Raw genomic sequence first — 12,629 nt, forward strand, 5'->3', positions numbered from 1 at the left:
CTTCTCTGAAGGAGGAGGAGTTGTGGTGGTAACCTGAGGGTCTTCTCACCTGTCCGGTTCCTTCTTTCCCCTCCCCCATGATTACATTCCTGAGGACAAAGGGGAGTTCACTGTTTTCTGCCCCCGGAGGGAAGGGCTGGTCACTGTCCTGTGTTTCAGTCCGTACTGAATCCACTTCCATATGCAGGTCCTTTGTGAGTGGAATGATCTTCTGTCCAGGACCATCAAGGTTGGCATGCCAACTGGGACGGGCTCGCTGCGGACAGGTTGGCTGCCTTGTGCCAAGTCTCCCCCCTTTGATAGTCCTTCGCTCATGGTGCAAAATAAAAGTGGAACGGTGCAGATCTGATGTACGGCTGATTTTCTATGAATTTATAACAGAAGCATTGCGTATGTCGTGTGAGATTTTGACCAGCTTCGGCCCATCTGAAGCTGATACAGGCTCGTCTTATCTTGAGCCCAAGCAGAGCGTCGTCACACAGCAGAAGGATAAGCAGGTAATGTGCCACATGCTGACTTTATTTACAAGCTATGCTGAGAGCATACAAACATGCATCCTGCCTCTGTGAGAGCAGAGAAGCAACTCTCTCGACACAAAGAAACCGAGAGAACAGTGAAAAACAGGAAGCCAGTGTACGTCACATCCAGTCTCCCATTCACGTGGGAACCCAACAGTAACTCTGACTGTGGAATGCAAAACAATGTCTTGTGACTGCAGTTGCTGCTCAGTGAGAGAAATAGAAACTCACAGTGAGTGTGAGTGTGTGTGTGTGTGTTGTGTTTGTACAAACTGAGTGATTGAGGGGGGGGGGGGTTCCTGCCACATATGAATCCCAACCCCAAAGAAGGGCAGTGCAAAGAATGCGCCAATTACCACACAATTGCGCTCATTTCACAGGCTAGCAAGGTTATGCTTAAGATGCTACAAGGCAGGCTTAAGCAGTATGTGGACCGAGAACTCCCAGAAGTGCAAGCTGGATTTCGAAGGGGCAGAGGAACCAGAGACCAAATTGCAAACATGCGCTGGATTATGGAGACTACAGAACATCCTTTGACTGTGTTGGGCACAGCAAACTATGGCGAGTTCTTAAAGAAATGGGAGTGCCTGATCACCTCATCTGTCTCCTGAGAAATCTTTATGTGGAACAAGAAGGAGGACGGTATATTGTCCCCTTGCTTACTTAACGTAAATGCAGAATTCATCATGCAAAAGGCTGGGCTGGATGAATCCTGTAATAAAAAATGTAAGGTCTTTTATTCGAACCAATCCTGCCTCCGCATGATAGAATTGCAAATCTGGCAATGCAAAACCTCCTCTCTCCTTTTTATCTGTTAATAACGGGTGTTTAATTCTTGGTTTCTTTCCACTCCATATAAATCTAGATATTTCCCTTTTCCATTCCTTAAAACAATTCATTTCTCCTAAGATGGGCATTGTTTGGAATAAGAAAATCATTTTGGGGAGGATATTCATTTTCACAACCAAGACTCTTCCCCACAGTGAGAGATGGAGTTTGGTCCAGGTTTCCATATATTTTAAAATAAATTTATTTCCATACTTTACTAGAATCATCCTCATATACATTTAAACTTTTATTTGAAATCCAGATCCCTAGGTATTTAACCTTATTTTTAATTTCCAGGCCTGTTTTTTCTTGAAGTTTTTTTTTATTCCATTGTGAGGCTTTTTGTCAGTAATTTAGTTTTTTGGTAGTTTATTATCAGCCCCAGGCCGGCCATAAATTAATCTAGTAAAAGACCCTGGGATGGCCAGGAGCAGCGCATGCGGACGTGAGTCTAGGAATGGAGAAGATTGTGGGCGGGATTCTCTGAAACACCCAGCAACCCAGATTCTCATCCTTTGCTGTCTCTTTTGCTTACGGTCTTCACTCCCAGTCTTCCTGGCAAGAGGTAGCGAGGAGGGGGAGGGGAGAACGGGAGAATTGGGGTTCTGCAATTAGAGAGGCAATTAACTGCAAGGGGAGAACGCCAATCAAAGCTCTCATTCCCTGTCGGGGAACCTGAGATCTGAAACTTTTCCTTTTCCCCAAGGAAGACGCCCCAAGGCTGGTCCAATGCCCACTTTGGATAGCAAGGGACTTGGGCTCGGTTTCCAATTTCTCTTTTTCTCGTAAATGCAGCTGCACCAGCAGCACCAAGATCCGGAAGGAAGTGACTGGTGCGCGTCAGAGCGCAAGGGCGTTTACAGCTCCTTTCCATTCTCTCTGGAGCAGCCGGATTTGGCACTGGGCTGCCAGGCGTCCAATGGAAAGGGACTCTTTTCCCTAGCATGTAAGAGGCAGAAAAGGTTGCTGGGACCCCATGGTAAGTAAAGGGAGGGAGAAGGACTTTGTAGCGTCCTTCGTAGAGAAGACGAACGACTGTCAGGTCAGGAAAGACCTGGGAAAAGGCTGGCGGGTTTTTGCTTTGGTTGAAAAATGGGATCCCCACATTCTAAGAGTTCTAACCGCCACACTCAGAGGCATGTGCTGGTTGCAGCAGGAGGGGGGGGGTCTCCCTGGATGCTTCAGCAGCCGGCCTCCTCGCCCCCTCCTCTCCTCCCTCTGAGCCCGAACTGCTCTCTGCCCCAGACTCTTCCTGCTCACCAAACCCTGTTTCCTCCTCAGCTTGCAACATCTCCCCTCCCATTCTGCTCCCCTTTCTCCCTCTTTATGCTCATTGCCATCCCACCACCAGGAAGGCAGCCCTCCTTTTGAAACACCAAGAGAGTAAAAGGACAGTTCTCTGAATGGAGAGGAGCAGAAAGGGGAGTCCCCTCAAGATCAGTATTGGGACCTGTGGCTTTTCAACTTGTTCATAAATGATCTAGAGTTAGGAGGGAGCAGGGAGGGGGCAAAGTTTGCTGATGGCAGCAAATTGTCCAGGGTTGTTCAAAGAAAGAGAGATTGCAAGGAGCTCCAAAGGGACTTCTCCAAACGGGGTGAATGGGCAGAAAATACAGTTCATTATCAATAAGATTAAAGGGATGCATGTTGGGACAAAAACCAAACACCTGTTAATATCATGTACAGGCTCATGGGGTCTGAACTGGATTTCCCTGTGTGCTCTAGACCAGGGGAGGGGGAGCTGGTCGCAGCAGGAGGGGGAGTCTCCCTGGAAGCTTCAGCAGTCGGCCTCCTCTGGGTCTCCTGGCCCCCTCCTCTCCTCCCTCTGAGTCTGAAATGCTCTCTGCCACAGACTCTTCCAGCTCACCAAACCCTGTTTCCTCCTCAGCTTGCAAAATCTCCCCTTCCGGTCTGCTCCCCTTTCTCCCTCTTTCGGCTCATCCCCCCACCCGTTCCTGGGCTCTGAGCCTTCTGCCCTTGTGGGTCCCCCAACTGGTGCCTCCCCCCCCCTCACCAGCCAGTCCATGACAACAGCAGCAGCCACAGCACTGTGGTCCTCTGGTGGGAAAACTCCTGAGTACATGACTGAATCAAAAATTCTGGGACTATGGAAAAATACTATCTTCCTCAAACCCCAGAATGAGGAGGAGCTCTGGGGTTGCCCCATGGGGTTCATGAGTGAAGATGAGCCCCCCCATGAGACTTCCCTGGTACCTGCAGCCCCTCCTTCCTCCTCTTGAAATTAGGCTTGGGGGGAAATCTCCCATTCAATTTCAGTATTTCAAGTTTCTTCAGAACGTGCAAGGCAGGAGGCAGCAATGAAGTTCTGGTGAAGAAGCAGTGCTTGGAGATCATGGGGGGGTGACAGAGTTTGGTGCAAAAACCAAAGGTACTTTCATCTAAAATTATACTCATGATTGTGAGATGTTGCCTTCATTATTTCATTAGTATACAGTTTTACATATAAACACCAGAACTTCACATATACCTCATACTTTTCGGAATGATTTCCTGCTGAGTTCATTGCTCAGAGTGGACTCTGAGAGGAAGACGTCCCACACTCCATACATCTAAATGGGTTCTCCCATGTGAGAGTCCTGGGATGTTCCTTGATCACTCTATTATAAATAAAGCACTTTTTGCAGTCTTTTCATTTAAACTGCTTCTCCCCTCTGAGTTCGTTGATGGTTTGAAGGGTTTCAACTCTTAAAGTTCTTCCTGTCCGTGAGTCTGTTGATTTTGAACTTCCACTAAGAGTGAACCTCTATCTACTTTCCTGATATTTATACAGTTTGTCTTTCGTGAGAGTTTGTTGACATAAATCAAGGGTTCCAGTCTGACTGAAGCTCCTTCCACAGTCCATATCATTAAATGGTTTCTCCCCTGTGTATCTGCTGATGTTTTCTAAGATTTCCACTCTGAGTGAAGTATTTACTGTACTCCATACATTAAAATGGCTTCTCCCGTGTGTGAGTCTGTTGATGTTTCCTAAGACATCCACTATTACTAAAGCTCTTTTCACACTCCATACATTGAAGTGGTTTCTCCTGTGTGTGTCCGTTGATGTGTTCTAAGCTTTCCATTATCACCAAAGGTCTTTCTGCACTCCATACATTTAAATAGTTTCTTACCTATGTGAGTCTGTTGATGTATTCTCAGGTTTCCACTATAACTGAAGCTCTTTCCACACTCCACACATGTAAATGGTTTCTCTCCTGTATGAGTCCGTTGATGTCTTCTAAGGTCTCCATTCTGAATGAAGCTCTTTCCACACTCGATACATTTAAATGGTTTCTCCCCTGTGTGAGTCCGTTGATGTGATCTAAGGCTTGTATTAGAACGGAAACTCTTTCCACACTCTATACATTTATGTGGTTTCTCCCCTGTGTGAGTCTGTTGATGTTTTTTAAGTGTTCCACTCTGACTGAAGTCCTTTCCACACTCCATGCATTTAAATGGTTTCTCCCCTGTGTGAGTCCGTTGATGTGATCTAAGGTTTGCACTCTGAGTGAAGCTCTTTCCACACTCCATACATTCATAGGGTTTCTCCCCTGTGTGAGTCCGTTGATGTGTTCTAAGGCTTCCACTATCACTAAAGCTCTTTCCACACTCCATACACTGAAATAGTTTCTTATCAATGTGAGTCTGTTGATGTCTTCTAAGACTTGTATTACAACGGAAACTCTTTCCACACTCCATACATTCATAGGGTTTCTCCCCTGTATGAGTCTGTTGATGTCTTCTAAGGCTTGTATTACAACGGAAACTCTTTCCACACTCGATACATTTAAATGGTTTCTCCCCTGTGTGTGTCTGTTGATGTCTTCTATGGTGTGTACTCTGACGGAATCTCTTCCCACACTCCAGACATGTAAATGGTTTCTCCGCTGTGTGTGTCCGTTGATGTGATTTAAGGCTTGTATTAAAAAGGAAACTCTTTCCACACTCGATACATTTATATGGTTTCTCCCCTGTGTGAGTCCGTTGATGATTTCTAAGGTGTCCACTCTGACTGAAGTCCTTTCCACACTCCATACATTCAAATGGTTTCTCCCCTGTGTGAGTCCGTTGATGTGATCTAAGGCTTCCAAGATCACTAAAACTCTTTCCACACTCCAGACATTTAAATGGTTTCTCCCCTGTGTGAGTCCGTTGATGATTTCTAAGATGTCCACTCTGACTGAAGTCCTTTCCACACGCCATGCATTCAAATGGTTTCTCCCCTGTGTGAGTCCGTTGATGTGATCTAAGGCTTCCACGATCACTAAAACTCTTTCCACACTCCATACATTTAAATGGTTTCTCCCCTGTGTGAGTCCGTTGATGTGATCTAAGTTGTGAACTCGTAATAAAGTCCTTTCCACACTCCATGCATTTAAATGGTTTCTCCCCTGTGTGAGTCCGTTGATGTCGTCTAAGGTCTCCACCCTGACTGAAGCTCTTTCCACACTCCATGCATTTAAATGGTTTCTCCCCTGTGTGAGTCCGTTGATGTGTCCTAAGATTTCCACTATAACTAAAGCTCTTTCCACACTCAATACACTTATATGGTTTCTCCTCTGTGTGAGTCCATTTGTGCAATTTAAGGTTTCCACTCTGACTGAAATTCTTCCCACACTCCCTGCACTTAAAAGATTTTCTCTCTTTGTGAGTCCTCTGGTGTGTTCTAAGTTTTGCATTGAAAGAGAAGCTCTTTCCGCACTCCATACCTTTAAATGGGTTCTTTCCTTTTTGTGTTTGTTGATGTGAACTATGTGTGCTCGTTCAGTGAAGCATATTCCACATTTCACACATTTTAATGGCTATTCCTAATGAAACAAAAGGTGTCCTGTCCCCTGCAATTCTGTCTTCTCCATCCCCTTTTTCAGAGTGGGCAGAAAGGAAATCCTGTTTGGGTTTCAGGAAAAAGAACACAGGAAAAAAAAGGACACATCAACCGCCATTAGCACCTTCTCTTATTTCAACCTCTCCTACATTCTCCCATGTCTTACCGATATTCCCAATTTTTAGGAAATGAAAATGGTATGATGTCAAATGGTAGTAATGCATCAACAACCTTTCATAATCCTAACTCATCTTTAACAACACAGCATGACCTTGGAATACTGTTGTCCTGTGGGAAATCCTTTGAAATCAAGTGGTTGACCCCGTTTCCACCTCAATCTCTTAATGAATCACCTGCACAGTGCCATTGGCCTCAGGAGGTCCATACGGACGATTATGTGAGACCCAGGTCTACATCTTTTCCAGGGAGTGTGGTCTGGGTCAGTCAGAGAACTAGTGACAAGGCTTGGTGCTTGGGGTCAGCTGAATGGGTGCTTAGGGAAACTCCTGTTCTTGGAGATGGACCTCTGTCTACATGCCTCACATTGCATGGAGAGAGCAGGAGAAGCAGAAGGAAAGCAGCTGGCACATGGGAATCCTAGACAGAAACACCCACCCCCATTGCGCCTTATAATAATGATGTGCTGCCTGATCCTGTGCTTGTCTTCTGACACAGGACTATCCTAATCTGGCACTGAAAAGCAGGATATTCAAGGCAAGGAGATAACTGTAGTTAATGGTAGGTAGACATATTGGTCTGACACAGTAGAAGTAAAAAAGGTAAAAAAAATAGTCCTGAGTGCTCACTGGAAGGACAGATCGTGAAGCTGAGGCTCCAATACTTTGGCCACCTCATGAGAAGAGAAGACTCCCTGGAAAAGACCCTGATGTTGAAAAGATGGAGGGCCCAAGGAGAAGGGGACGACGGAGGACGAGATGGTGGGACAGTGTTCTTGAAGCTTCCAGCATGAGTTTGACCAAACTGCGGGAGGCAGTGGAAGACAGGAGTGCCTGGCGTGCTCTGGTCCATGGGGTCACAAAGAGGCGGACACGACTAAATGAATAAACAACAACAACAGCAGCAGCACCTTAGGGACCAACTAAGTTTGTTCTAGGTATAAGCTTTTGTGTGCATGTACACTTCTTCATATAGTGGAGGGTAGTGGGAGATGGTAGTAGGAGTACACTTCTGAGAAAAACCCCAGCCCACCCTCCCACGATATACAAGGGTCTGGTGACATCTGTGTCAGTGTATCTGAAGAAGTGTGCATGCACACCAAAGCTTATACTCAGGACAATCTTAGTTGGTCTCTAAGGTGCTACTGGACTATTTTTAAATTTTTTATTTCAACTGCGTCAGACCAACACGGCTCCCTACCTGCATCTAGATGTCATGGGGTGTTGGGGAGCAGTAGTTCCTTGGGTGGGGGACATGTCCTGCACCTCCTGGGGTCATTTTCCACCCTTGCTGCCCACCCTGCACTCAGCTCTCACCTGTGGCTTCCAGAAGCTGTCAGCATGCAACAGGGGTTCAAGCAACGGCTTCAACCGGCCGGCTAAACCAGGTGAGGAAAGCTGATGGGTCTCAAGTCCAGAAGGCAGATTCTGCCCGTGCGGAAGAGGAACGTGAAGGGCAGGTGGGGCACGTCCACCTGGAGGCTTGTTATCTAGTCCCAGGGTTACTCTGACATTGAATTATATATAAATTGCAGTACTGAAATGCGCCTGCTCCCACTTCATATTCTGCTATTACTCTACTCTGCTTGTCTGTTTCTTACTTGAGTGCTGTTTTGGAATGCTAAGTCAGGGTTTTACTGTGAGTTACATTTTTGATATTTTTTGGGTCCTGTTATGCTTATCTGTCTTCAGTAATAAATTTCTCAGCTGAATTACTTTTTTGCTGCCTCTGTGTTTTTTCCTACTCTGCTAACTATACATCGATCATTATGGAGGAGCAAGATCTGCAACTTCAAGCCCTCAACAGCCTCGGCCCTGTGGACCTGAAGGAGCATCTTGACCCCCATTGTTCAGTCCAGACAGGGAGGTCCGCCTCCGAGGGTCTTCTGCTGGTTCCCTTGCTGTTAGAAGTGAAGTTCCAGGGAACCAGGCAGAGGGCCTCCTGCCCCATGGAATGCCCTCCCTTCCGAGGGCAAGGAAGTAGGCAACCATCTGACATTTAGAAGACAGCTGTATCAGGAGGTTTTTAATGTTGGATGTGTTACTGTCTTTTATATGTACTGTAGGGACGCGGGTGGCATTGTGGGTTAAACCACAGAGCCTACGACCTGCCGATTAGAAGGTCGGCAGTTCAAATCCCCACGACGGGGTGAGCTCCCGTTGCTCAGTCCCTGCTCCTGCCAACCTAGCAGTTCAAAAGCATATCAAAGTGCAAGTAGATGAATAGGTACTACTCCAGCGGGAAGGTAAACGGTGTTTCTGTGCGCTGCTCTGGTTCGCCAGAAGCGGCGTAGTCATGCTAGCCACATGACCCAGAAGCTGCACGCCGGCTGCCTTGACCAATAAAGCGAGATGAGCGCTGCAACCCCAGATTCAGCCACGACTGTACCCAATGGTCAGGGGTCCCTTTACCTTTCCCTTTCCGTATATGTACTGTAAGCTGCCCAGAGTGGCTGGGGGAAAAGACGAATACTATAACTTTTACAGTGGTACTTCGTGTTACAGACGCTTCAGATTACAGACTCTGCTAACCCAGAAATAGTGCCTTCTGTTAAGAACTTTGCTTCAGGATGAGAACAGAAATTGCGCGGCGGCAGGAGGAGGCCCCATTAGCTAAAGTGGTACCTCAGGTTAAGAACAGTTTCAGGTTAAGAATGGACCTCCAGAATGAATTCAGTTCTTAACCCGAGGTACCACTGCACTATTATTTTTATCATGTGATTTTTTGCAGTTAATTTGGAATTCGTACTGCAATATTAGCTTACGAAATGTTATGGGTGGAGAAAATCACAGGGTTGCCGTAAACTATAATCCCACCCACAAACTCATTCACATACAGTCTGTAAATTTGGGGAGGTCACACACCTCACCTGTGCTAATACTGGCAGTCTTTGGACTGCACAGGCACACCTGGTGTGTAGAGCCTCCAGTCACAGGCACTGTCTATCCTGAAAATGGGTCCTTTGACTGGGAAGATTCATGCAGTCACTGTCATCGGATGATGATGGGTTGTATCTCAGCTTGTCAGTCACTCTGACATTGCCTACAAAGAATAAGAGGAACAGAAATGCTTTTGAGGTGCAACTTCTGTATCAGCCCTGAGAGCCATTCCATGGACTCTGCACCCCTGTTTCTGATGAGAGGTGTACATTATCCTCATCCTCAGTGGAAAAGACAATAAAGATGGAAGCCTGAGGGAGAGGAAAAGGTTTCTGGCTGATTCCTGGGTGGGATTGCGGAAACAAAGAGCCGGTTCTGAGAAGGCCTCCCCCCTCCCCTTCGGGATTTCCTTTCCTCTCCAGGGGACCAATGGCTGGACATGGCAGAACCGCTGTGTCTGGACAGGGCAGGGGCTTATGGGGGCTCATGGGGTGGGAAGAGGATGGAGATTGCAGGAAGGAAGGGGTGGGGGGACTGGACCCCCCACTTTCCAGGGATCCCTCTCTGGTCGCCTTGAAGGGGGGGTCGATTGCTTGGCGGGAGGGAGAAACCAAGGCGGCCCCTCCGGAGAGTCCCCAAGGAAGCCACGAGGGAGACGCCCCCCCAGACTATCTCCCCCCCAGTGCTGCCCTTCCCTGCCCCGGGAATGCTCCCCCCTACTTCCCCGACCCCCTTCCTCTCTCCCGGGGTCTCCCCTGCACCCAGAGGCCCCCTTGGCTCACCCTATCGCCCCCCAAGACGAGCCGTGGAGGGACAGGGGGTCTCTATCCAGGCGCCTCCCGCACCCCTTAACCCTTTCCTGGCCCGCTTCTCCGCGCCCCAGGGAGTCCTCGTGGGTGGGCGCCCCATCTCTGCCCCTTGGCAGCAGGCGTGCCGGGATCCAGACCCCACGGAAGGCGCTCTGGGGAGCTGGCGGGGTCTCTGGGTCCCTTTCTCCCCCTCCTACCCCCGCGACCCCTTTACCTCTTTGTCCTCTCTCCCGATTCTCCTTTCCTTTCCTGCAACATCCACGTTGGGCGGGGATCCTCCTCTTCCCATCCTCCTCCCCTTTCCGAAAGCGCCCCCCCTAGATCTACGGGGCAGAGCGGCAATCCGGAGTGGACGCTTCACTTGCGGGAGAAGAAGGGAGGCTGGGAGGGGGGCTCCCCCCACATTTCTGGAGCAGAAGCCGGATTGGAGGAGGAGGAGGAGGAGGAGGAGCAATGTATTGGGGGCGGGATCTGGGATTGTGTGGGCGGGATGAGAGAAGGATGTGCCGGGAGGGGAGGGAAAGTCTTGAGCGGGTGGGGGGGAAGGAGGAGAGGAAATCCCCCGCCCGGTCTTCCTTCTGGGATCAGGAGAGGGGGGAGGGGCTGATCCCGACAATCCAACAGCGAAGTCACAAAATGAGTTCTGCATGGAAATCAGATCAGACTCCGAGTTCGTGTTTGGGCAACGTTACAAGTCTGTCCGTCGGGATGCCTGGCGATTCCTGCTCCCTGCCTTTTCCTGGCCAGCCGGAGAGATCACTGGAAAGGGCGGATTTCTTGACTCCAGAATCCATCACCGCAGACCCCTTTCATTCAGGCATAGAGATCTGCTCTTTGGACCAGTCTGCTTGGATCATCAATGGATCATATGGATCATCAGTGGATCATATCTGGATCATCACTGATGGGGGGGGGGCTCAGGAAGATTCTCCTGCCACGTGACTGGGGGCGTCTGGAGGCTGACGGGGGTCAGACAGGGCTGCTGTTTTGCTCTCCTTCCTATTTCAGCTCAGGTTTTCCTGGCAGAAGTTCTATTTCATCCAGAAATGGGTGGATTCATTGAGGAAACGGGGCTAAGCGAAAGCATCAGTTGCAAAGAGGCAAATGTGTCTACTTTGTAACCATCCAGGGAGTTGTGTTGCAAAGGCCATTTGCAGAAAGGTTTTGATAAGGAAAATTCTGGGTTGAGAGTCTACTCAACAGCTCAGCTCATCAGGGTCCAAGTCCCCTGCGGGTCCGTGCGGTCAGTCAAAGAAGGAAATTCCAGCAAAGCAATTTGGAGCAAAACAGCAGTCAGTAGACTGAGATTCTTTATTGTTGTGCAACAGGTTCAACAACAGCAAGTGATACCAGAGCAGGGGGCGACATTGACATTTAAAACTTTCCCACCATATCGGGGAATTGAGTTCTCACAGCATCATCAATATATCTTTTTGCAGGGCCTACAAGACGGAGCTGTTCTGCCTGGCCTTTCGCCAATGCACAGTCCGACCCCCCCTCTCCTTCTGTAATCTTCATAGAACCCTAACCCGATGGTTGCCATTAATTTGATTCTGAATTGATTCTAGAATGTATTTAAATTAATTGACTGTGCAATTTTCTGTACACTGGGCTATTTTTACCTGTTGTTAGCCGCTCTGAGCCCGGCTTTGGCCAGGGAGAGTGGGATACAAATAAATATTATTATTATTATTATTATTATTATTATTATTATTATTATTACAGTGGGATGAAGATCATATGAACTTAAGGCATTTGCAAACAACCTGGTAATAATGGTAGAAGCCCACTGGAAAGTATACCAACGGTGTTCAACAAGATTAATCAATTTGGCCAAGTCGCAGGTGTTAAATTGAATAAAAATTGAAATAAATCGTTGGTAAAAATATGAGACAACAGAAGAAAAATGAGTAGAGACAGATAGCAGAGCTGGGGATAGAAAAGATGGTGAATTTTTTTGGAGTGTGGCAGACAACAAAAAATATAAACATTTTAAAAGATCATTATTGGTAATGAAAAATTCTGGGGTGACAGACGACTCAACAGCCAAGCTCGTCGGGGTGCTGCTCCCCCACGGGTTCATGTGGTCAGTAAAAGAAGGAAGCTCCAACAAAACAGCGGTCAGTAGACCATGATCCTTATTGTTATGCAACAGGTCCCCACAGGAGTAAGAACCCCGAGTAAGGGGTGACCCCCCTCTTTTAAAACTTCCCTCTTTCCCCCAGAATACACTTGGAGCAGCATCACTGAGACATCATCACTACATCACTAGCATGTCACAAAGGGGGAGGGGTCTACAAGGGTGACACAAGTCCAACATTAGGTCTCTTTATCAGACACCTTCCCCAACACCTCTTAACTCCCCATCACCGGAAGAACAATAAAACTCTTGACATCTCCTTGCCCTCAGGACTGGTCTGGAGATGGGCTTTCAGAACACCTGACTTGCTCAACTACCTCTGCGGATGTCTCTTGCTGCCCCCCTGGTCACTCCCTGGGTGGGGGGCCGTGTCTGTGCTCTTACGCTTGGGGGATTATGCCGGGATGCCCTGTTCCTGCTGCCTGTTAGAATTCCTGCTCCGTGATTGCAGTC

At 48.0% G+C, this 12,629-nt stretch overlaps 3 protein-coding genes across 3 annotated transcripts in view; all 3 read right to left on the reverse strand.

Moving 5' to 3' along the window:
• Positions 1 to 7,751, reverse strand: part of LOC310742947 (uncharacterized protein) — a 53,626-nt gene extending 45,875 nt beyond the window's left edge. The window contains exon 1 of the mRNA XM_083572893.1: positions 7,665 to 7,751. The gene's annotated coding sequence lies outside the window, so the exon portion shown is untranslated. The remainder of the gene's footprint in view (positions 1 to 7,664) is intronic.
• Positions 1 to 12,629, reverse strand: part of LOC310743013 (uncharacterized protein) — a 151,532-nt gene that overhangs the window by 57,918 nt on the left and 80,985 nt on the right. Inside the window, exon 2 of the mRNA XM_083573048.1 lies at positions 9,218 to 9,390. The gene's annotated coding sequence lies outside the window, so the exon portion shown is untranslated. The remainder of the gene's footprint in view (positions 1 to 9,217; positions 9,391 to 12,629) is intronic.
• Positions 3,359 to 6,053, reverse strand: LOC310744069 (uncharacterized protein; the record flags this gene model as incomplete). Its single annotated transcript, XM_083574812.1, has 1 exon — positions 3,359 to 6,053. The coding sequence occupies one exon, from the start codon at positions 6,051 to 6,053 to the stop codon at positions 4,365 to 4,367; it is 1,689 nt and encodes a 562-aa protein (XP_083430938.1). The 3' UTR covers positions 3,359 to 4,364.

The sequence above is a fragment of the Podarcis filfolensis genome (genome assembly GCF_964270895.1).
Source record: "Podarcis filfolensis genome assembly, chromosome: 10".
Classification (NCBI taxonomy): Eukaryota; Metazoa; Chordata; class Lepidosauria; order Squamata; family Lacertidae; genus Podarcis; species Podarcis filfolensis.